Here is a 21,320-nt window from a genome sequence, read left to right as displayed (position 1 = left end):
TAGAGATTGCATTAAATGTGTAGATAGCTTTGGGTAGTACAGACATTTTAACAATGTTCTTCCAGTCCATGAGCATGGAATACCTATCCATTTCTTTGTGTCATCTTCAGTTTCTTTCATCAGTGTTACGTAGCTTTCAGAGTACAGGTCTTTCACCTTTTTGGTGAGATTTATTCCTTGATATCTTACTGCTTTGGGTGCAATTGTAAATGGGAGTTCCTTAATTTCTCTTTCTGCTGCTTCATTATTGGTGTATAGAAATGTAACAGATTTCTGTATGTTGATTTTATATCCTGCAACTTTACTGCACTTGTTTATCAGTTCTAGCAGTTTTTTTGGTAGAGTCTTTAAGGTTTTCTATATATATGGTATCAGGTCATCTGCAAATAGTGAAAGTTTGACTTCTTCCTTGCCAATTTGGATGCCTTTTACTTGTTTTCATTGTCTGATTGCTGTGGCTAGGACTTTCAGGACTATGTAAATAAAAGTGCTGAGAGTGGACATTCCTGTCTTTTCCTGACCCTCAAGAAAAGCTCTCAATATTTTCCCATTTAGGATGATATTAGCTGTGGGTTTTTCATGTATAGCCTTTCTTATGTTGAGGTATGTTCCCTCTAAACCTACTTTGTTGAGGATTTACATCATGAGTGGATGTTATATTTTGTCAAATGCTCTTCTGCATCTATTGAAATGATCATACGGTTCTTATCCTTTCTTTTATTAACGCGATGTACCATGTTGATTGATTAGCAAATATTAAACTACCCTTGCAACTCAGGAGTAAATTCAGTTGATCATGGTGAGTGATTTTTTTAATGTATTATAGGATTTGGTTTGCTGGTATTTCATTGAGCATTTTTACATTTGTGTTCATCAAGGATATTGGCCTCTAGGTTCTCTTTTTTAGTGGTGTCTTTATCTGGTTGTAGTATCAGGGTAACACTGGCCTCATAGAATGAATTTGGAAATTTTCCTTCATTTTCTATTTTTTTGGAATAATTTGAAAAGAATAGATAGTAACTCTTCTTTAAATGTTTGGTAGAATTCACCTGTGAAGCCATCTGGTCCTGGACTTTTGTTTGTTGGGAGATTTGTGATTAGTGATTTAATTTCTTTGCTGGTTACCAGTCTGTTCAAGTGTTCTATTTCTTACTGTTTCAGTTTTGGTAGTTTATATGTTTCTAGGAATTTATCCATTCCTTCTAGGTTGTCCAGTTTGTTGACCTATAGTTTTTCATAATAATAATATAATAATCTTGTATTTCTGTGGTGGTGTTTGTTAATACTCTTCTCTCATTTGTGATTTTATTTATTTGTGTCCTTTGTCTTTTCTTTTTGATAAGTCTGGCTAGAGGTTTATCTGTTTTATTTTTTATTTTTTTGAAGACCCAGCTTTGTTTCACTGATTTTTTTAATATATATTTTTGTTTCTCTATCACTTATTTCTCCTATAATCTTTATTATTTCCTTCCTTCTGTTGGTTTTAGGCTTTGTTGTTCTTCTTCTGGGTCCTTGATTGTAAGGCTAGGTTGTTTGAGTTTTTTATTACTTCTTGAGGTAGACCTGTATTGCTATATACTTCCCTCTTAGAACCACTTTTGCTGCATCCCAAAGGTTTTGGACTGTTGTGTTTTCATTTTCATATGTTTCCATGTATTTTTTTTTCTTCTTTGATTGCCTCGTTGACCTATTCATTATTTAGTAGCATGTTGTTTAACCTTCATGTATTTGTGGTCTTTTCAGACTTTTTCTGAAGGGTAAACTTGTAAATGTAATGGAAGGTGGGTACAGATACCTGGAAAGGACTTCCCTAGCAGGCTCTATGAGCTACAGAGCAATGGGAACAACTATGTTACATAATTTAAATTTTATCTACTAATTACTAGTTAAGAACTAAAGTTATTTTCCTACCTGGGAATTAAGGAATCCTGAAAGTGCTTAAAGAGTCAGAAACCTAAAGCTGATGTTAACAATGTGATAGTTTTTTTACATGGTGGTTTATAATGGTTCTTCCTTCAAAATTTAGATTCCAAAAGCATTCCAATGTAATAAGAATTAATAGTCCCATGGAAATATCAGTCTAAACTAAAGAAATGTCCCTGCAAACATCAAAAATTTGATTGTTGGTGCTTAAATGTACTTTTACCCTATAGTTTATATTAGTAATCAAAGTTGAACGTTCTTGTTGAAGTGTTCTTGATAAAAGTCAAGATGGCACCTTCCAAGGACTATTTTTTTTAAGTCCTACTGTCTGCATTATAGAAAAAAAAACACAAATTATTAAAATACAATGTTTCTTTGGCATATTGTATAACTTTCTCATTTATTTTCATGCCAATTTTTTTTAAAGATTTTATTTGAGAGAGAGTGCAGAGTGAGAAAAGCATGAGCACAAGCAGTGGGGGAGGATCAGTGGGGGAGGGGCAGAGGGAGAAGCAGACTCCCCACTGAGCAGGGAGCCTGATGCGGATTTGATCTCAGGACATTGGGATCATGACCTGAGCTGAGGGCAGACACTTAACCGACTGAGCCACCCAGGTGCCTCTATTTTCATACCTATTTTAGAACAGTTTTTTTTAAAACTGCAAAACTAATGCTTATTTTCAAAATGAGGAAGATGAAGACACCCACGAAGTGGAATCACTTATGATCCAAATATCCATAAAGACTTAGCTTTTAGTTGTTAGTTATTATTTTCTGGTAGACCAAACATTTTTTAAAAGTTTAAAATAATAGAGGCACCTGGATGGCTTAGCTAGTTGGGCATTTGACTCTTGATCTCAGCTCAGGTCTGATCTGAGGGTGGTGAGTTCAAGCCCAGCCATGAGCTCCACACTGGGTGTGAAGCCTACTTTTTTTTAAAAAAATTAACTCAAGAGTACAGGCAAAAGGAAGGTCATATATTATTATCAGAATACAGAGGTATCTCATGGTATTACAAAGCAGGCATCAGAAGGGATGGAATCAGGAACCAGAAGCTGTTAGGAATCAAGAAGGCTGCCACTCATTGTGTGTGTGTATCCTTCTCTTAATGCTTGGTCTCTCATTTCTGTTTCTTAGCAGATCAGTTTTCCAGGATACATGCTGGAAGATGGCTGCCCTGAACCCCATTCAATAGACCAGAATCTCCTAACCTCAGTTTTAAATTTCAGTGGGAGATAATCCAATGGCACCCACTGTGTTCGGGGCCTGCCTCTGATACAGTCAGCTGGAACTCTGGGGGGCAATGCCTTATGGTGCAAACATGGCTGCTGCGTCTCCCCCAGGGGGTGTGGAAAAAGCAATGCTCAGACAATGCTGAAAGAGTGAAGTGAAGATTGGCGAATGCCTCAGAAAGTGTCTACTGCTTCTGTTTTATGGCTTGTGAATAGAGTTGACGTATTAAACTCCTAGTTTTTATCAAAATATCAACAGTTTTTCCATATTGTCTCCAGAAGCATAGTCTTCCTGGCTCACCTTCTGGATAGTATTTCACATGGATGTAATTTACCACCCAAAACTCCAATGATACAGACAATGATTCTCTGTTTTTCTACGACTAAATTTTCCAGGTTTTTTTTTTTAAGTTTTACATTTTTATTAAAATCTGTCGATCCTCTTCCTTGATTTCTTTGAACACTTTTAGACTTAAGTTGAGATTTAGTAAATATTTGAGTCTGTTTTCTCCTAGCTTATCTGTAATCACATTCATTCATTAAGCAAATGCTGAGCCTCTATGGTGTGCCGAGAACTATCGTAGGTGCTGGGGATCCAACAGTGAACAAAACCCGACAGTCCCCACACTCTCAGAGCTTATGTCCTAGTGGGAGGAGATAGACAAAATGTAAATAGACATATAATGTCAGGCAGTGAGGTGCAGAGAAATAAAACAGGATGAAAGGGATAGAGAGTGATGACGGGAGGAGGAGCTGCTGTTTCGGAAAGCCTGTAAGGGAAGGCTTCTGTGAGCATGGAGGTGAGTTGAGTTGAGGAGTGAGGCATGAGGATATCTGGCAGAAGAGCACTGAAAACCAAGGACAAGCAAGTGTAAAAGCTCTGGGGTGGGAGAGCACTTGGCATATTTATAAAAGAAAGTTGTCAGGATGCCTAGGGCAAGGCAAATGGGGGGAGAGGGAGAAAGTTGGGAAAGAAGCCAGAGGCCCCACCCTGTTCACAGGGCTTTGAGTAAGCAGCATTATATGGGAGCATGTGTTAGGATGTGAGACTCTCGAATTGCTAATCCCTTATCTTTATACCCTCCATCGAGCAATCTTTCCTTTTCCATTGTTTATGCCTTTCTCCTACCTTTTAAGAATTTATGCTCTTTAGTTTTCTGTTTTCTTTCATTGCTTCATCTGTATCTTTTGCAAGTATCTCATTTTTAATGATTGTTTTTGTAACGTGTAAATATCTGATAAGGTTTCTCTTACTCTTCTTTTTTTGAGGATTGTCTTTGACATTCTTATCTGTTTATTCTCCCAGATGGCATTTAAAATAATTTCTTTTAGGTTCTTAATAAATATACCATTGGTATGTTATTGAAATTACGTTCTGTATAAATTCCTGTGAGGAGTGCTGACATTTTTATTTCGTGTTCTCATTAAAGGATGAATTTATATCATGTAAAATTTTAAATATTGGATCATTCCTGGTTTTTATTTTGTTGTGGTTGATAGAAGATGTACAATTTTGAATCGTTATGGTTATGGTGCTCATCTGGGTAGGGAGGCTATTTCATTCAGTTCAAAAAGCGTTTTATTTAATTCTTACTGTGTGCCAGGCACTTCAGGCATTGTATCTAGAAATGAAGGCTCAGTACTGGAATTTCAGCTAATTGGCAGGAATTCAGAATTTATTTTTGGTGTTAGGGCAGAATTCTGTGAAAGAAATCACATTGTCCTCCTTCTCTTCACCTAAAGGAATAATTTCTTAAAAGTGCCCTGTAGATAGAATAAAGATAACAGTTGGCAGAACTTTTTATAAGACCTCTTCCTATATGCTAGCTAGAAAACTTAAAGTGGCTATTAATTTCTCAGTTAACACTTTAAAAAGTTTTTTTCCTGCTAGAGGAAGTAATATACAATCAGTCCAAGTTTTGCCCATTAGCAGTCCTGTAAATCTGCCTTTAAAACCTGAAACCCATAAACTTCTCTCTATATTTTCCTCTGTCTCCATTTTATCTATGACTAACTCTCTAGTCCAAACCACAGTTATCTTTCACCTGGACTATCGATATTTCTTTGTAACTGCTCTTTGCTTTTGTCTTGTCCACATTTACAAGGCATTTTCCACACCGTAGCCATGGTGATCTCTTAAAAAATGTTTTTATTATGGAAGTTATCAAAGCTTAAAAAATTGAATAGCATAATTTATTGATGTACTCATCACTCTCCTTCAGGAATTCTTAATACTGGCCACTCTCCTGTTACGTTATTTTGGGTATAAATATTTCAGTATGGGGGTGCCTGGCTGGCTTAGTTGAGCATGTGACTCTGGGTCTCAGGATTGTGAGTTTGAGCTCTATGTTGGGTGTAAAGAATACTTCAAATCTTTAAAAAATATATTTCAGTATATTTACAAAAGATACGGCTTCTTTAGGAAAAACTATAACCACATGATGGTTGCACAACTCTGAATATACTGAAAAACACTGAATTGTACGCTTTAAATGGGTGAATTATATGTTATGTGAATTATATCTCAACAGAGCTGTTAAAAAGATGTAGCCACAATAACATTATCCTATTAGTAACAATTTTACAAAATCATCAAACAGCCAAAGTTCACATTTCCCCTATTATTCTTCTAAATATATTTTAACACTTTGACAGTTTTAAACATAAGTCACCTCATGTTACTCTTTTTCTTAAAACCCTTCAGTAGCTTTTCATCATATTTAAAATAACCTAAACGTCTGTAATGGCTCACCGACCTACAAAGCCCTGACATGATGTGACTTCTTTCTCTCTTGCCCACTAAATTGTTTTTACCTCAGATGCTATTCCATCTGCTGGAATGCCCTTCCCCTATATTTTCTCAAGGCCGGATTCTTCCTTTCAATTTAAACACCTTTTCCTCAGAAAGGCCTACCCTGATCAGTTGCCTAGTCTCTAGTCTAACGTGGTACCCTAGTCATTCTCTATCATATCATTCACTTAAAAAGTATCAGCATAGCATGGTTTATTATCTGCCATGTAATTTTTTAAAAAGATTTATTATTTTAGAGAGCTGGGTGGGAGATGGGGAGGGAGAGAGAAAATCTCAAGCAACCTCCCTGTTGAGCACAGACCCTGATGCAGGCCTTGATCCTAGGACCTTGAGATCATGACCTGAGCCGAAGTCAAGAGCCAGATGCCTAACTGAGCCACCCAGGCACCCCTCTGCCATGTAATTTTTATTTACTATATTTTTCTCTTTTTCTGTGCCTTCCCTGCCCCCCACATTTCTTCTGTCATGTTCACTGCTGAATCCCCAGTGTCTAAAATATTAGTTGGTGCATAGTAGATCCTCATTAGGAGAAATTCATAAAAAAACTGTTTAAGACCACAGCAGGTGTTTGGGATTTATCAAAAGCTTATTTGACGAGCCATCAAAAAGAATGAAATCTTGCCATTTGCAACATCATGAATGGAACTAGAGTGTATTATGCTAAATGAAATAAGTCAGAGAAAGACAAATGTCATTTCACTCATGTGGCATTTAAGAAACAAAACAGATGAACATAGGGGAAAGGAAGGAAAAGTAAGATAAAATAGGCAAACTATAAGACTCAACTACAGAGAACAAACAGGGTTGCTGGAGGGGAGGTTGGTGGATGATGGGCATTAAGGAGGACACTTGTTGTGATGAGTGCTGGATGTTGTGTGTAAGTGATGAATCGCGAAATTCTCCTAAAACCAGTACTACACTATATGTTAACTAACTTGAATTGAAATTTTTTTAAAAAAGGTTATTTGATAGAATATATTACCTTACTTAAACCGAGTTCCAGTTAGGTACGTTACTTTGAAAGTGCCATTTTCTACTCCCAGGTTAGGAGATGAATTTTTTTTTCTTTTTTCTTTTTTTTTTAAGCTAGCTTGCTTCATACAGTGGCCTGCTCAACTTCAGAACTTTAACAAATTCTGTTTTTCTTGTTTGGCAAAACATAGAGTGCTCACATGTAGTGTTGCAAAAGTTCCCATAATGCCTCACTGATTTCATTCTCCATTATCTCTTTTTTCTTTTGTCCTCAGTTGTGGACCATCATGCTCTTAGCTCTTGAGCTTTCTCTGCTACCTGTTCTCTGGTGAAGCAGCTTAAGAGTGGCTTTGGTAGGCCAAATGATGGCCCCGTTAAAGATGTGATTAATGAAGGATCTTGAGACAGGACGATAATCCCGAACTACCCAAATGGGCCCAGTGTACTCACAGTTGTCCTTACCGGGAGGATCAGAACACTGAGAGAGAAAAAACTAAGGATGGTAGCGGCGGTTGGAGTGACTTGCTTTGAAGGGGGGGGATCACAAATCAAGGGATATAGGGGGCCTCTAGAAACTGGGTGGGGCAAGGAAATACATTGTCCCTTAGAGCCTCCAGAAAGAGTGAAATCCTTAATTTTGGCCCCAGTGAAACTGTGGACTCCTGAGCTCCCCAGCTATAAAAGAATTCACTTGTACTGTTTGAAGCCACTAAGTTTGGTACTTTGCTGTAGCAGCTGTGGGAAGCCAGTATGATGATTTTAAAGTAAGAAGGCTTGATGGATCACAGAACCGTACAGCGTGTTCTGATGTTAATGTTGTTTGCTGGCTTAATAGTTAGCTACCAAAATGGGGGCCAGAAAGAGTTGAGATGGCAGCTTCAGGTGCGTAACTTGGGAGGAGAAGAAAAAGGTGTGGTTGTTGGAACAATTAATATTATATGCTGTAATATCATCTATTTTATATACAATTAAACTCTTGATTTCTTTCTTTCCTTGTATTTACACAGATCAGAAACCCCTTGACCTTGCCCAGGGTGCTGAAATGAAACACATTCTTACTGGTAATAAGGTATGTAGTAATGGACTACTTGCATATGATCCTTTTTAGAAAAATTTTGAATTATTGAAATATACAGATGGCATTTTTTATGAAAACATATTTTTAATAGGTTGTCTACAAAGTGTTGAAACGATATGAAGGCCCTCTCTGGAAGGTAGGCTGGGATTATTTTTTTATTTGTAAAACTGGAAAGAATTCTCAGGTGCTCCATTTTTGTTAAAAAAAAAAAAAAATTAAATAGTGCCTGGGTGGCTTAGTCAGTTGGTCGTCTGCCTTCAGCTCGGATCATTGTGCCAGGGTCCTGGGATCAAGTCCTGCATCAGGCTCCCTGCTCAACAGGGAGTCTGCTTCTCCCTCTGCCCCTCCCCCTATTTGTGCTCTCATGCTCGCTCTCATGCTCACTTTCAAATAAATCTTCTAAAAATTTAAAAATTATTTCTGACTTAATCATTCTTGGATCTGACAGCATTAGCCATTTTCTGTAGAGCTGGGCTTCATTAGGCTTCTACTTATTGTTGTTATTGTTGTCCCTTGCATTGATGGTCTGACACTTTTAGGTGACCAAGCTTATGTAGAACAGAGTGGGAGAACATATTTTTTTCCTTAATCATAGAATTACAATGTTTTTGTCATGAGTGTTGAACTAGGGAGGACTTAATAGGAATTTAATATTTGAATTGTCACAGAGCACACATATAAAATCTGGTTCTAAAAATTTCTTTGCATTTTGGAGTTCAGTTATTTTCTAGAATTAACTATTTTAGAGCATATATTTTCTTTTGCACTTGCAAGCACTCCCTCTATATATTTATGCACAAATATGTTTATATTGTATAAAATCAGAATACTCTTTATTCAGCATTTCATTCCAGACTTTGTCTTTGAAGTCCACAATTGAAAATCTTCCTATAAATATCCCTGAACAATATTGTCAGAACTATAAATGGTGTTCGTTGTTGATCTTATTAGTATGACATTTCTTTTGTTCCTGTTCCTCTGTAGTGATATGTTTTCATTACTGCACCAAGTACCTTAGTTCATGTTTGATACTTTTTAAATTTTTTTAAGATTTTATTTATTTATTTGATAGAGCACAAACAGGGAGGAGTGACAGGCAGAGGGAGAGAGAGAAGCAGGCTCCCCACTGAGCAAGGAGCCCGATACAGGGCTCAATCCCAGGACCCTGAGATCATGACATGAGCCAAAGGCAAGCGCTTAACAGACTGAGCCACCCAGGTGCCCCCTGATCATTTTTTTAAAGAGATTTTATTTATTAGAGTGTGTAAGCGTGGGGAGGAGCAGAGGGAGAGGGAGAAGCAGGATCCCCATTGAGCAAGGAACCTAATGTGGGGCTCGATCCCAGGACCCTGAGATCATGACCTGAGCCAAAGGCAGACTCTTAACCGACTGAGCCACCCAAGTGCCCCCATGTTTGATCATTTTTTAATGTTCAGTAGTACTATCTAGACGAAAAACTACAATAGAACTGTCATAACTTAATTTTTATCCATGAGGTATTTGAATCTAGATGTGTCAGCTCAGAAAATCTTTGCCATTTTTTTCCCTTAGAGTTCAAGATTTTTGGGCTGGAGATTATTCTGGGTAGTGTTAGAACATGGAGTCCTTTCATGGTATAGGAAACAGTAAGTATTATCCTGATACTCATTAAATTTCATTATCTAAATTTTGAAAGATTGAAGGTTTTCACTTATCTCTTTTCCTTTTGTCTTGATAATTTAATATTTATTTTGAAGGCCTGATGCAGTCCGTAATATTTATCGCCAGGGATGCAAGCACCTAACTCAAGCAGTATGCACGGTAGGATGACACATGCATTTTTTACTCAAACCACGGAATCAGTTTTGCAAGTGATTGCCCAAAATTATTTTTATAAGCTGCCTTGTAAAATCTTGGGGGTAGAAGGCACTTGTATATATTTTTCTTTGAGAGCAAGGAAAATTAGAATATCTGTTTTAAAAATATAATCAATTTTTGTTTATTTCCACATATTGTGGGATGAGAGATGAGTTACCTGAAAACATACAGCCTTTAACGTTTTGTTTTTGTATGTATATTCACATATATTATGTGCATGTGTATATTTACATATGTATGTATGTTGTACATGGTATGTGTGTATTTATAAATGGGTAAATTGGGATAGTGAAAGTTTTTCTGGTGTTAAAATTGAAAGCCTGTGTCAAAATTGGGATTCTTGGGTTCTCTGTGTTCACTATTTATACTTTTACCAACCAGGAGAAAAAAGTTTCTCCTCTTCAGAGATTAGTCTAAGACTGGAGTCTAGACATGCTTTCTTATTTCCTACTTCAAATTCTTTAGGGTTGTCAACACGTTGTGGCAGTCCATCTTCTCTTTAGAGCATAGCACCAGCCTTTCTCAGGATGAACACCCCCAGAAGACCAGGTATTCCCCTTAGGGAGTCACAGACATGGCCCATTCCCCAGCAGTACAGCCTAATTACACAGCCGGCCCCTTCAGTGTCTTCCCAACCCGTCCTCTTTTCACATTAGACCAGAGCGCCAGGGTCCTCTCTCTCATCTGTGTCATCTTGTTTTCTTGTTGAGTGCAGTCCTGGCCATTCTCTTCTATTCCTGCTGTAGACATGTCTACTTAATACCGAGCTTTTTCCTCAGTTGGGCCCTTTCTCATCTTTGTCTGCTTTAAATCAAAAAATGAGTTGCTCCACCCACCGTTTTAAAATGTCTTGCTCTTTAACTTCTGTGGAATTGGTTAGCTCCTGCTATGTTATGCCTCACCTTTTTTATAACTTTTGTTTCTTCTTAAACGCCTACTTAAAGCTTACATTTATGAGTCTCATGTCAGCACAAGCTACTGAGCATTCGCTGTGTGATGGCTGTAAAGCACTCTCTGTTTACTTTGTAGTTTCTTAAGGTACAAGCTTAGGTAATTGATTTGAGATCTTTTTTTCTAACATGAGTGTTTACAGCTATCAGTTTAATTTTTTTCATTGTGCAGCTTAGTGGCATTAAGTACGTTTGTATTAATTTTGTAGCCCTCAGCCCTACCCATCTCCAGAACTCTCTTTATCTTCCTAAACTAAAACTCTATACCCTTCAGTCACTAATTCCATTCCTTTCTATTCCCAGGCCCCGGCAGCCACCATTCTACTTTTGTTTCTATGAGTTTGACCTTGCTAGGTACCTCGTGTGAGTAGAAATAGGCAATATTTGTCCTTCTGTGACTGGCTTATTTCACTTAGTATAATATCCTCAAGGTTTATCCATGTTACAACATGTGTCAGAATTTCTTTCCTTTTTGAAAAAATTTAGTTATGGTAAAAAAGCACATAACATAAAATTTACTATTTTAACTGTTTTTAAATGTATAGTTCAGTAGCTTGAACTGTATTTACTTTGTTGTGCAACAGATCTCTGGAGTTTTTCAACCTTGCAAAACTGGAACTTTATCCATTGAGCAACTAACTGCCTATTTCCCCTACCCCCAGTGCCTCCCAACCATCGTTCTAACTTTTTGTTTCTATGAGTTTGACTACTTTACATACCTCTTGCCAAGTGGAATCATACAGTATTTGTCTTTTTATGACTGCCTTACTTCACTTAGTCTGATAGCCTCAAGATTCATCCATGCTGTAATATGTGACAGGATTTATTTTTTTAAGGCTAAATAATATTCCGTTGTATGTATAGACCACGTTTCTTTATGCCTTTATTTGTCAGTGGGTGTTTGAATTGCTTCCACCTCTTGGTGATTGTGAATGATGCTGCAGTGAACACAGATGAGCAAATATCTCTTCATGATCCTGCTTTCAATTCTTTTGAATATAGACCTAGAATTGGAATTGCTGAATGATATGGTAGTTCTATTTTTAACTTTTTCAGGAATTTCCCTGCTGTTCTCCATAGCAGCTGCCCCATTTTATGTTCACATCGACAGTGTGCAAGGGATCCAATTTCACTTTCTCCACATCCTCATCAGCACTTCTTTTCCTTTTTTTTTTTTTTTAATATTGAGCATCCTAATGAGTGTGAGATGGTATCTAACTGCAGTTTGATTTGCATTTCTGTAATGACTGGTGATGTTGAGGATCTTTTCATATGCTTCTTGGGCATCGTATGTTGTCTTTGGAAAAATATCTAAGTCCCTTGCTCATTTTTTAATTGGGCTGTTTGGTTTTTTGTTGGTGTTGAGTTTTAGGAGTTCTTTGTATATTCTGGATATTAACTGCTTATCAGTATATGTTTTGCAAATATTCTCTCCCATTCTGTGGGTTGTCTTTACACTCTGACAAGTAGAAGTTTTTAATTTTGATATAGTCAAATTTATTTTTTCTTTTGTCACTTGTGCTTTTGGTGCCAAATCCAAGAAATCTTTGCCAAGTCCATTGCTATGAAGCTTTATCCCTGTTTCCTTATGAGTTTTAGAGTTCAAGCTCTGACGTGTAGGGATAGATTTCTCCTGAGGCCTTTCTCTTCGGTCTGCAGATAGCTGCCTTCTTGCAGCTCTCCCATGGCTTTTCTTTGTGTGCAGGCCTCCCTGTTTCTCTTCCTCTTATTAAGGATACCAATCTTATAAATGAGGGCCCTACTCTTGTGACCTCTTTTAATCTTAATTTCCTCTTTAAAGGCCCTATTTACAAATAGCCTCAGTGAGGGTTGGGGCTTCCACATATGAATTTGGGAAGGACACCGTTCAGTCCGACAATCACTGTAGTCACCCCAGCTCTCATACGGGTACTGTTTGCGTTGTGTATCTTTTTCCATCCTTTTGCTTTCAGCCTATGTGTCTGAATCTAAAGTAAGTCTCTTACAGAGAGCATACAGTTGTATTTGGTATTTTTATCTAGTTTGACAACCTCTGCCTTGTGATAGGAATGTTTAATGAGGGGTGCATGGCTGGCTCAGTCAGTGGAGCATGTGACTTTTGATCTAGGGGTTGTGAGTTCAAGCCCCACGTTGGGTGTAGGGATTACTTAAAAGTAAAATCTTGAAAAAGGTGTTTAATGAATTTGTACTTAATGTTGTTATTGATATGGTTGGATTTCTGTCTGCCATTTTGCTGTTTCTATATTCATTTTGTTTTGTTCTTCCTCGTCTACAGAAGGTATGTCTCATATACCATTTCCTTTTGTTTATATTTTACTATATTTTAAAGTTATTTCTTAGTGGTTGCTCTAGGTATTATAATATTCATCTTTATCACAAACTACTTCATTCCATACTTACTATGCTTTAATATAGTTCCACTTTGTACCCCTTCCTTTGTGTTATAATTATTATATGTATCATGACTCTACATGTATAAAAACTGAATGATACAGTATTATATCTATTGCTTTATACAATTTTATATGTATGTTTGTTTTAAAATATTTTTATTGAGCTGTAATTTATATCATATACAGTTCACCCACTTGAAATGATTCAGTAATTTTTTTGTATGGTCAGAGACTTGTGCTGACCACGTGGAGACCACAATCCATTTTGGAACATTTCCATAATTCCACAAAGAAACTTCATACCTGTTAGCAATCATACCCCATTGCCTGTCAGTACCACCCCCTCCTAGCCCCTAGGCAGCCATTAGTATCTGTCTCTATAAATTTGCCTGTTCTGGACATTTCATATAAATGGAATCATATAATATATGGTCTTTCGTTTCTGGATTCTTTTGCTTAGCATAGTGTTTTCAAGGTTCATCCATATTATAGCATGTATCATTACTTCAGTCCTTTTATGGCTAAATCATATCCTGTTGTATGGATAGACAATAGTTATTATCCATTCGTCAGTTAATGAGTATTTGGGTTGTTTTTACTTTCTGTCTCTTGTGAATGCTGCTGCTGTGAGCATTAGTGTATAGGTTTTTGTGTGGATGCAAGTTAATCTCCTGTGTTTTTAAAAAGAGAAGAGAGGAGAAAAAATAGATTTATAGAGTCTTTTATTCTAACTCATGTTTTTACCATTTCTAGTTCTTTTTTTTTTTCAGTGGATATATGGGGTCATTTCCTTGCTCTGATATAGCTCCATTCCTTCCTTTATCCTCTGTCCTATTATTTTCATATATATTATACCTCAGTATGTTACAGGCTCAACCGTACAATTTTACAATTATGTAAGCTGCTTTAAGTTATTTGAGAAAAGAGAAAATATATACTCTATTAGAATTACCAATGCAATTAACTTCACCAGTTTGGTTTTTTTTTTTTTTTTCTTGTTTGGTGTCACTTTCTTTTAGTCTAAAGAAATTTTTTTTTTCCTACTCTTGTTAGGTATACCTAATGAATTGTCTGAATCTTTTTTTATTTGGGGGAGTGTATTTTGCCTTCATTAGAACAATAGTTTTATGAGACAGAGAAATTTTCTTACAGTACTTTAAATATGTCATCCCCTTACTTCTGTCCTTTGTTGTTTTGACGCAAAGTCAGCTGTTAATTTTACTGTGCTTCCCCTGTATTCAATGAGTTCTTTTTCTCATTACTTTCCATATTTTCTCATTTTGGCTGTCAATAGTTGACTAAGATGTGTCTAGGTATAGATCTCTCTGGATTTATCCTACTGGAGTTTACTGAACTTCTTGAATGTGTAATATTTTCTTTTGAATTTGGGAAATTTTCAACGATTATTTCTTTAAATATTTTTTCATTCCTTCTGTGACTTTGTCTGTTGGTACATGTGATAATGCCCTGCAGTGATATTTTTTCCCTTCCGTCTCAGATTATCTTGAGCGAAATTTTCATTTCAGTTCTTGTAATTCTCAAATCCAGAATTTCCATTTGGTTCCTTTTTATAATTCACATCTTTTTATTGATGACTTCTATTTGATGAGTCATTGTCATTATACTTTTAATTCTTTAAATATGATTTATTTTAGTTTTTGAGCATTTTTCTGAGAGCTTTTTAAATGTCTGGCTCATTTGCCAATTTGTTGCTTGGCTGAATATATTTAGACTTCATGTTCTGTGATGTTGGCTTTTCCTGATTGTTTACTACCAAGGTTGCTGCTGTTTTGAGAAAGCCCTAGACTTGGAATTTTTAGGGTGCCACTCTAAATAAAGTCAGACCCAGTATTTAAAGCTTGCCCCATCATGATACAATTTGCCGCAGAATAAGGAGGAAAGGGGAATGGAGCAGACTCAGGCTAGAACTTCATCACCATCCACTGTTCTTACTGAGAGATTCAGTAGGTTTTTCTTGAGTAAATGCTTTTCAATATGTTGTATGTCTTTCATCAATTTCATTGTTGGGGAATGGTTTCGGTTGGGATTGCATTAAATATATAGATTTACTTGGGGAGGATTGTCACTTTAATAATATCAAGACCTCTAAGCTATGAACACTGTATCTCTCCCTTATTGAAATCTTCTTTAATTTCCTTTTATAAAGTCTTATAATTTCTTGTGAAATTTATTCTTATGTGTTTATTTTTTGAAGCTGTTATGATGGACTTGAAATTTTCATTTTCTGTTTTTTGCCGCTATTATATATAAATCTGTTTTGAGTCCTGCGGCCTTGCTAAATTCACTAAATAGTTTTGGTAGCTTTTTTTGCAGATTCCTCAGGGTCTCCTACATGCACAATCATGTCTGCAAAAAGAGATAGTTGTTATATTTCTCTACAACCCATATGCTTCTTCTTTCTTATCCTTTATTGTACTGGATAGGACCTCCAGTACAACTTTAAATAGAATTGGTGAGAGCTGGCATTCTTGTTTTGTTTATTGTGTTAGGTACAAAGCACTGAGCCTTTCGTTATTGAGTTATTAGCTATAAATGTTTCATAGATGCCCTTAATCTGCTTTAGGAAGTTATTTTCATTTCCTGATTTACTGAGAGCCCTTATCATGAGAATCTGTTGAATTTTATTAAATGTGTTTTGCATATTATTGAAATGATCATAGGGTTTTACTCATTCTATTAATATGGTTAATTACACTGATACATCCTAGGGTGTTAATAAACCAGTCATATTGCTGGGATAAATTTCAGTTGGTCATGATATATTGTTATTTTAATAAATTGTTTGCTAATATTTTGTTAAGGATTTTTGCTTCTGTGTTCCTGATCGATATTGGTTTATATTTCTCTCGTGATATATTTTGTGTGGTTTTGGAATGTGAGAAATACTAGTCTCATATAATGAATTGGAAAATATTTCTTTTCAATTTTTTGGAACAGTTTTTGTAGGATTAGGTTTATTTCTTTCGTAAATGCTGATATAATTCATGGGCCAGAAGATTGGTTGGTTGGTTGGTTGGTTTTTTTTTTAATGGGAAGGATTATAATTACAAATTTCTTCAGTAGCTAAAGGGCTCTTTCAAATTTTCTATTTCTTCATGGGTTCGTAATTTTTGCCTTTTAACAAATATGTCCCTTTTCTTAGGTTATCAAACTTTTTGTTACTAATATTCCCTTATTATGTTTTTAATGTTTGTATGCCAGGTAGTGTTGTGCCCTCCTTCATTTTTTTATATTAGTAATTTGTCTTTTTTTTTCTTCCCTAGATTAATCTGGCTAGCAGTTTATCAATTTTATTGATCTTTTCAAAGAACTACTTCTTGATTTTTTTTGAAAAATTTTTTTGTTTTTCTGTTTTCTGTTGATTTTAAGAAGTTTCTCTGTGCTTTGGGTTTTTTAAAATTTGCTTTTATTAATAGTTTCTTAAGGTCAAAGCTTAGATTATTGATTAAGGCCCATCTTCTTTACCAATACAGCCATTTAAAGCTATACTTTTACCTTTGTAACAGTTTTAGTTTCATGCTGCTACTTTTGGTATGTTTTGATTATAATGTAGTTCAAATTATTGTCTAATTTCCTTTAGAAATTAATATAAATTTCTATTAATAGAAATGTTGTCTTTGAACCAATGAATATTAATAGGTGTGTTTAATTTTCAAGTAATTGGGTTTTTATGATCTGTTTCTGATTTATAATTTCATTTTGGTCATTGAAGGTATCCTATATGATTTCTGTCTTTTTAAATGTATTGAGACTTGCTTGATTGCTCTATGTATGGATTCCCAGTAAATGCACTTGAAAATAATGTATAGTTTGCTATTGTTGGGTTTAGAGTCCTATAAATATTCAGTCATGGTGGTTGATAGTATTGTTCAAATCTGTGTTTTTGCTGATTTGGGGCTAATTTTATCAATTGCTGAGAAGGGTATCAAAATAACCAACTATGCTTAGGGAATTGTTCATTTCTCAGTTATTGAGCACATACATACCAATGATGTCTTCCTGAATAATTGACCCTTTTATTATTATATGGTGGCCCTCTTTATCTCCTGTAATATATTTACTTTTGAAATCTATTTTGCCCAATATTATACAACCACTCAGGCCTTCTTATGCTTACTGTTTGCATAGTATCTCTTTTTCTCTCCATTTTCTTTTAACCTGTATATTTTTATTTTCTATCTGTTTAGATAGTATATGTTTGGGTCCCTATTAACCATTCTGAAAATTTTGCCTTTTAATTAGACTTCTTTTGAGAATATGTTCCACTTTCTTCTTCATATATCAGGTAATTTTGGATTGTATCCTTAATATTATGAATATTAAGTTCTGGGGATTCTGGGTTCTGTTATGTTTCTCTGTTAAATGTTATTTCCATTGTTTTAGGTCATTTTTTTTGGCTGGGTTTAGGTTGTAAACTGTTTCTTGGGTGGCAGCTCTGGTCTGCATTTAGATAGGTTGTATTTAAGAGACTGCTTTGAATCTTTTCTCAGCATCAATTGTGAACAGAGTTTGGGGATCTCTTCTCTTTTTCTCTTGGAGGATTACCCCCTCTCTCTTTAATATTTCTGACTCCCTGGCTTTCCCTTATTCATTCTCAAAGACAGAAAGACTGGGTTTTTCCACTTGTGCCTGTGCTGCTTTTGTGTCACCCTGCGGACGGTATGTAGCAGCTGAAAAACCTTGGGTATGGAAACTGATTTGCATAGTTACTTATTTCCTTTCCTTCAAGAGCATGTGCATTTCCCATCAGAGTCTGTCAACTTTTGTTCACTCTCCAGTTCCTTCAGGCAGTTGTGGGGTTTTTTTGTTTAAGATTTTATTTATCCATTTTGAGAGAGAGCCAGCTTGTGTGCTCGTGAGCAGGGGGAGGGGCAGAGGGACAGAAAGAATCCCAAGCAGACTCCATGCCCAGTGCAGAGCCCAACACAGGGCTCAACCTCACAACCCTGAGATCATAATCCAAGCTGAAATTAAGAGTCAGATACCCAACCGATGCAGCTCTCCCCCCCGCACCCGCCGCAGTGGCTTTTTATAGTTGTTTTCTGCAAGGAGGAGTGTGGTACTCTTGTAGGGTCTAGAAGTAGAAGTCTATCCTTTTCCATTCTTTTTTTTTTTTTTTAAGACTTTATTAGAGTGTGAGCAAGAGAGCACAAGCAAGGGGAGGAGCAGAGGGAGAGGGAGAAGCAGACTCCCCACTAAGCAGGGAATCCAGTGTGGGGCTTGATCTCAAGACCCTGAGATCATGACCTGAGCCGAAGGCAGCTGCTTAACCGACTGAGCCACCCAGGCATCCCTATTGTTTTCCATTCTTAAATCCCCTCACTTCCCAAACTTGTATTTCAATGAGATATAATTTTTTGTCTTCTTTTCCTTTCCCCCTTCTTTATCAGTCTCATATGTATTTACTCTTTTACACTCAGTTCAAATATTTTGTACACTCAGCTCAAACAAGGTTCAGGAGAATAGTATGAGTAAGAAATTGGAGCTATGGTATTTAAAGAATTTTCTAGCCCAAGTGCATGCTGAGTTATTAAATATAAAGGACAAAACTAAAACTACATACCTAATGGACTGTTTGTATTTACTTTGAGTAACTATAAATATGAAAGCCAGATGTTACCAAAGATAAGCTGTAATGCGTGCGATATTCCCAATGCATTAATTTTTTCCCCAGTTTTTACCAGTTGGTATTTTAAATGTTGTTCAGTTGGGTATAATTAAGCTACATTAATACGGTTATGTATTGTATGTACTGTTCATATATATATATATATATGTCCCATTTTATGTGCGTGAATGATATTGGTTTACTGATTTCTTTATATCTAAGGTAAAATCCACTGATAGCTGCCTCTTCTTTATTAAATGCTTTGATGACACCATTCATGGCTTCAGGGTTCCTAAGAATAGCCTTCAACAGTCAAGAGAGGTAATTTTATGGATTCATTTATCTTTCATAAAACTTAACATTTAAAAACAGAATATAAGATCGATTCAATATTAACATCTAAAATCTTGTTGACTGTACCTTTTTAATGGGGGTGATTATATGAAACTTGAAATTTGGCTTATGTATTAATATCTTTATCAACATGTACCTGCAGGTATTTTCTGTTCATAATTATCTTTATTTTGATTTTGTGAATCATTTTTGGAAAGAAAAATCCTGAATGATTATGTAGTCTGCCTCTTAATTTGTAGGTGTAGAAACTGAAGCCAGTAAGATTGAAGTGCTCTCTCAAGGTCACACAGCTTACAGGTGACAAAACCTGGCTTCAGCTTAGGTGTTCTGATTTATTACAGTATAGCTCAGCCTTCCTTTGTGGTAAATTGAACAACAGCAGCAAGCAAGAAAATTGGGATTGATGTGGCAGATATTCATAGCGCAGTTATTTGATGGAAACTCCATATTCCTTTAGATCAAAGGAGTATTTGTAGACCTGTCTTATTTTTTGTAAATTATGTAAGGGGTTAAAAGAATCTGTTTTCCCAAGTGGTTAACTTTGGCCCTGCAAGGAACCCTAAGCGATCTAAATCCTGACTCTCTGACCATATCATGAAGTGGTAAAATTTGACCTTGAGTGATGCTGTAAGAAATGAGGAGGAAGTAACACATATTTTTAGGGCAAATATTCTTTTTGTGAAATCATTGATATTTTAACAACATTCATAAAAGCTAAAGCATCAAGGCAATTGTTGGCTTTCTTATAACTCGATTACAAGTTAGTAAAACTGTATTTCTAGGTATATTAGTATCAAATAACATATCCAACAGTGTTGATAATCTAAGTGAAAAAATTTCCACCCGTTACTCAGCTTTTTAATGTGTGTCTTAATATTATTGAATATGTAAACTTATAGATGATACTTTTTAAAGAATTAGGAAATTTTTTTATCCAGAAATGTCACGGACAGGAGACCTGCATCATTCTTTTGTTGTTGGTTGGTTTGGGTATCTTTTGTTTTTTTGAGCCTAGGATATTTCCTTTTTGTAAATTTTGTGCTTTCTAAATCATTGTCATATCACCTCTTTTGAGTAAAAATGCATTTCACTTTTATTTAAATTCTTGGATTATTTCAGGACTGGCTGGAAGCAATAGAAGATCATTCTGCTTATAGCACTCACTACTGTTCCCAGGACCAGCTGACTGATGACGAAGAGGAAGATGCAATTTCAGCCGTAGACTTGAAGGAATCCTTAGAGGTATATAGAAAAACCAAACCTGACTTTTATAGCTAACTCTGTCACCAAGAATTGTTTTTTCAAATGTGAGGTTTTGAAGTTAAGAAATCTGACAACAATGGAGATAGAATTGCTCTTTGTCCAGTAATATTTTATGCTATTTATAGTGTCTGTTATGATGATACTATCAAATGTCTCTGTAGGTAATGCTCTAACGATACGAGCCTGTGCCCATACGTATCTTTTTTGGTTAAAAATTTTCCATTGCTGTAATCAGATTGTCATTCTGTTTGAAAACTGCTGCCAGTAGGGGGAGCATGCAGAGCTTGACTTGCTGCCCTTTATGACTTCACTGCATATTTCAGAGTTTAAATAATGCAACAACCATAGTAATACCTTTCCTGGCTGGTAATTTCATTGAAAACGACTTGTGATCTGTAACTTCATTGATTAAAGGTAAGATAAAACATCAGTAATAAAAGGACAGGCCTTTATCTGAAGTGACATCCGTGTCTTAGCCATAGAGAAATATCAGCATGTGTTATCGAAATGAAATTTTTTTTTTTTTTTCTGGGCATTAGTTTTCTGGCTGTGCCTTAAGTGGGAATTGGGTTTGGAAGAATTGGAACTACAAAAGGATGATGGAGTTTCAATCCAAATAATTATGTCAGAACATATCAATTTGCCTACTAAATTTAATCTTTTTTTTAAATCTTTTTTTTTTAATTAAGTGAATTGGTTGCAAGATTTGAATGTGTCTAAATCAACAACTTTAATGAAGTTAAGTTTGCTAATACCCAAGGAGTTTTATTGACTTAAGGACCTGTAAACTTAAATCAGAAAGAGATTTTGGCTTTTTTGATCCCTAATCCTATTTTATAATGGAACATTAAAAATTT

At 35.8% G+C, this 21,320-nt stretch overlaps 1 protein-coding gene across 10 annotated transcripts in view; it reads left to right on the top strand.

Moving 5' to 3' along the window:
• The window catches only part of OSBPL1A (oxysterol binding protein like 1A), a 241,083-nt gene that overhangs the window by 83,062 nt on the left and 136,701 nt on the right, over nt 1-21,320 (top strand). For 9 of the 10 annotated variants that reach the window (XM_034643241.1, XM_034643244.1, XM_034643243.1 and 6 more), the window contains 8 exons: nt 7,947-8,008; nt 8,109-8,153; nt 9,569-9,642; nt 9,754-9,817; nt 17,481-17,523; nt 17,839-17,897; nt 19,069-19,167; nt 20,320-20,442. In XM_034643241.1, coding sequence (XP_034499132.1) covers nt 7,947-8,008; nt 8,109-8,153; nt 9,569-9,642; nt 9,754-9,817; nt 17,481-17,523; nt 17,839-17,897; nt 19,069-19,167; nt 20,320-20,442 — 569 coding nt within the window. The remainder of the gene's footprint in view (nt 1-7,946; nt 8,009-8,108; nt 8,154-9,568; nt 9,643-9,753; nt 9,818-17,480; nt 17,524-17,838; nt 17,898-19,068; nt 19,168-20,319; nt 20,443-21,320) is intronic. The other variant, XM_019796540.2, reaches the window with a different exon arrangement.

This window comes from Ailuropoda melanoleuca, chromosome 14, assembly GCF_002007445.2.
Source record: "Ailuropoda melanoleuca isolate Jingjing chromosome 14, ASM200744v2, whole genome shotgun sequence".
Lineage (NCBI taxonomy): Eukaryota > Metazoa > Chordata > Mammalia > Carnivora > Ursidae > Ailuropoda > Ailuropoda melanoleuca.
The sequence above is the reverse complement of the archived record's forward strand: the minus strand, read 5'-3'. Positions and strand labels throughout refer to the sequence as shown.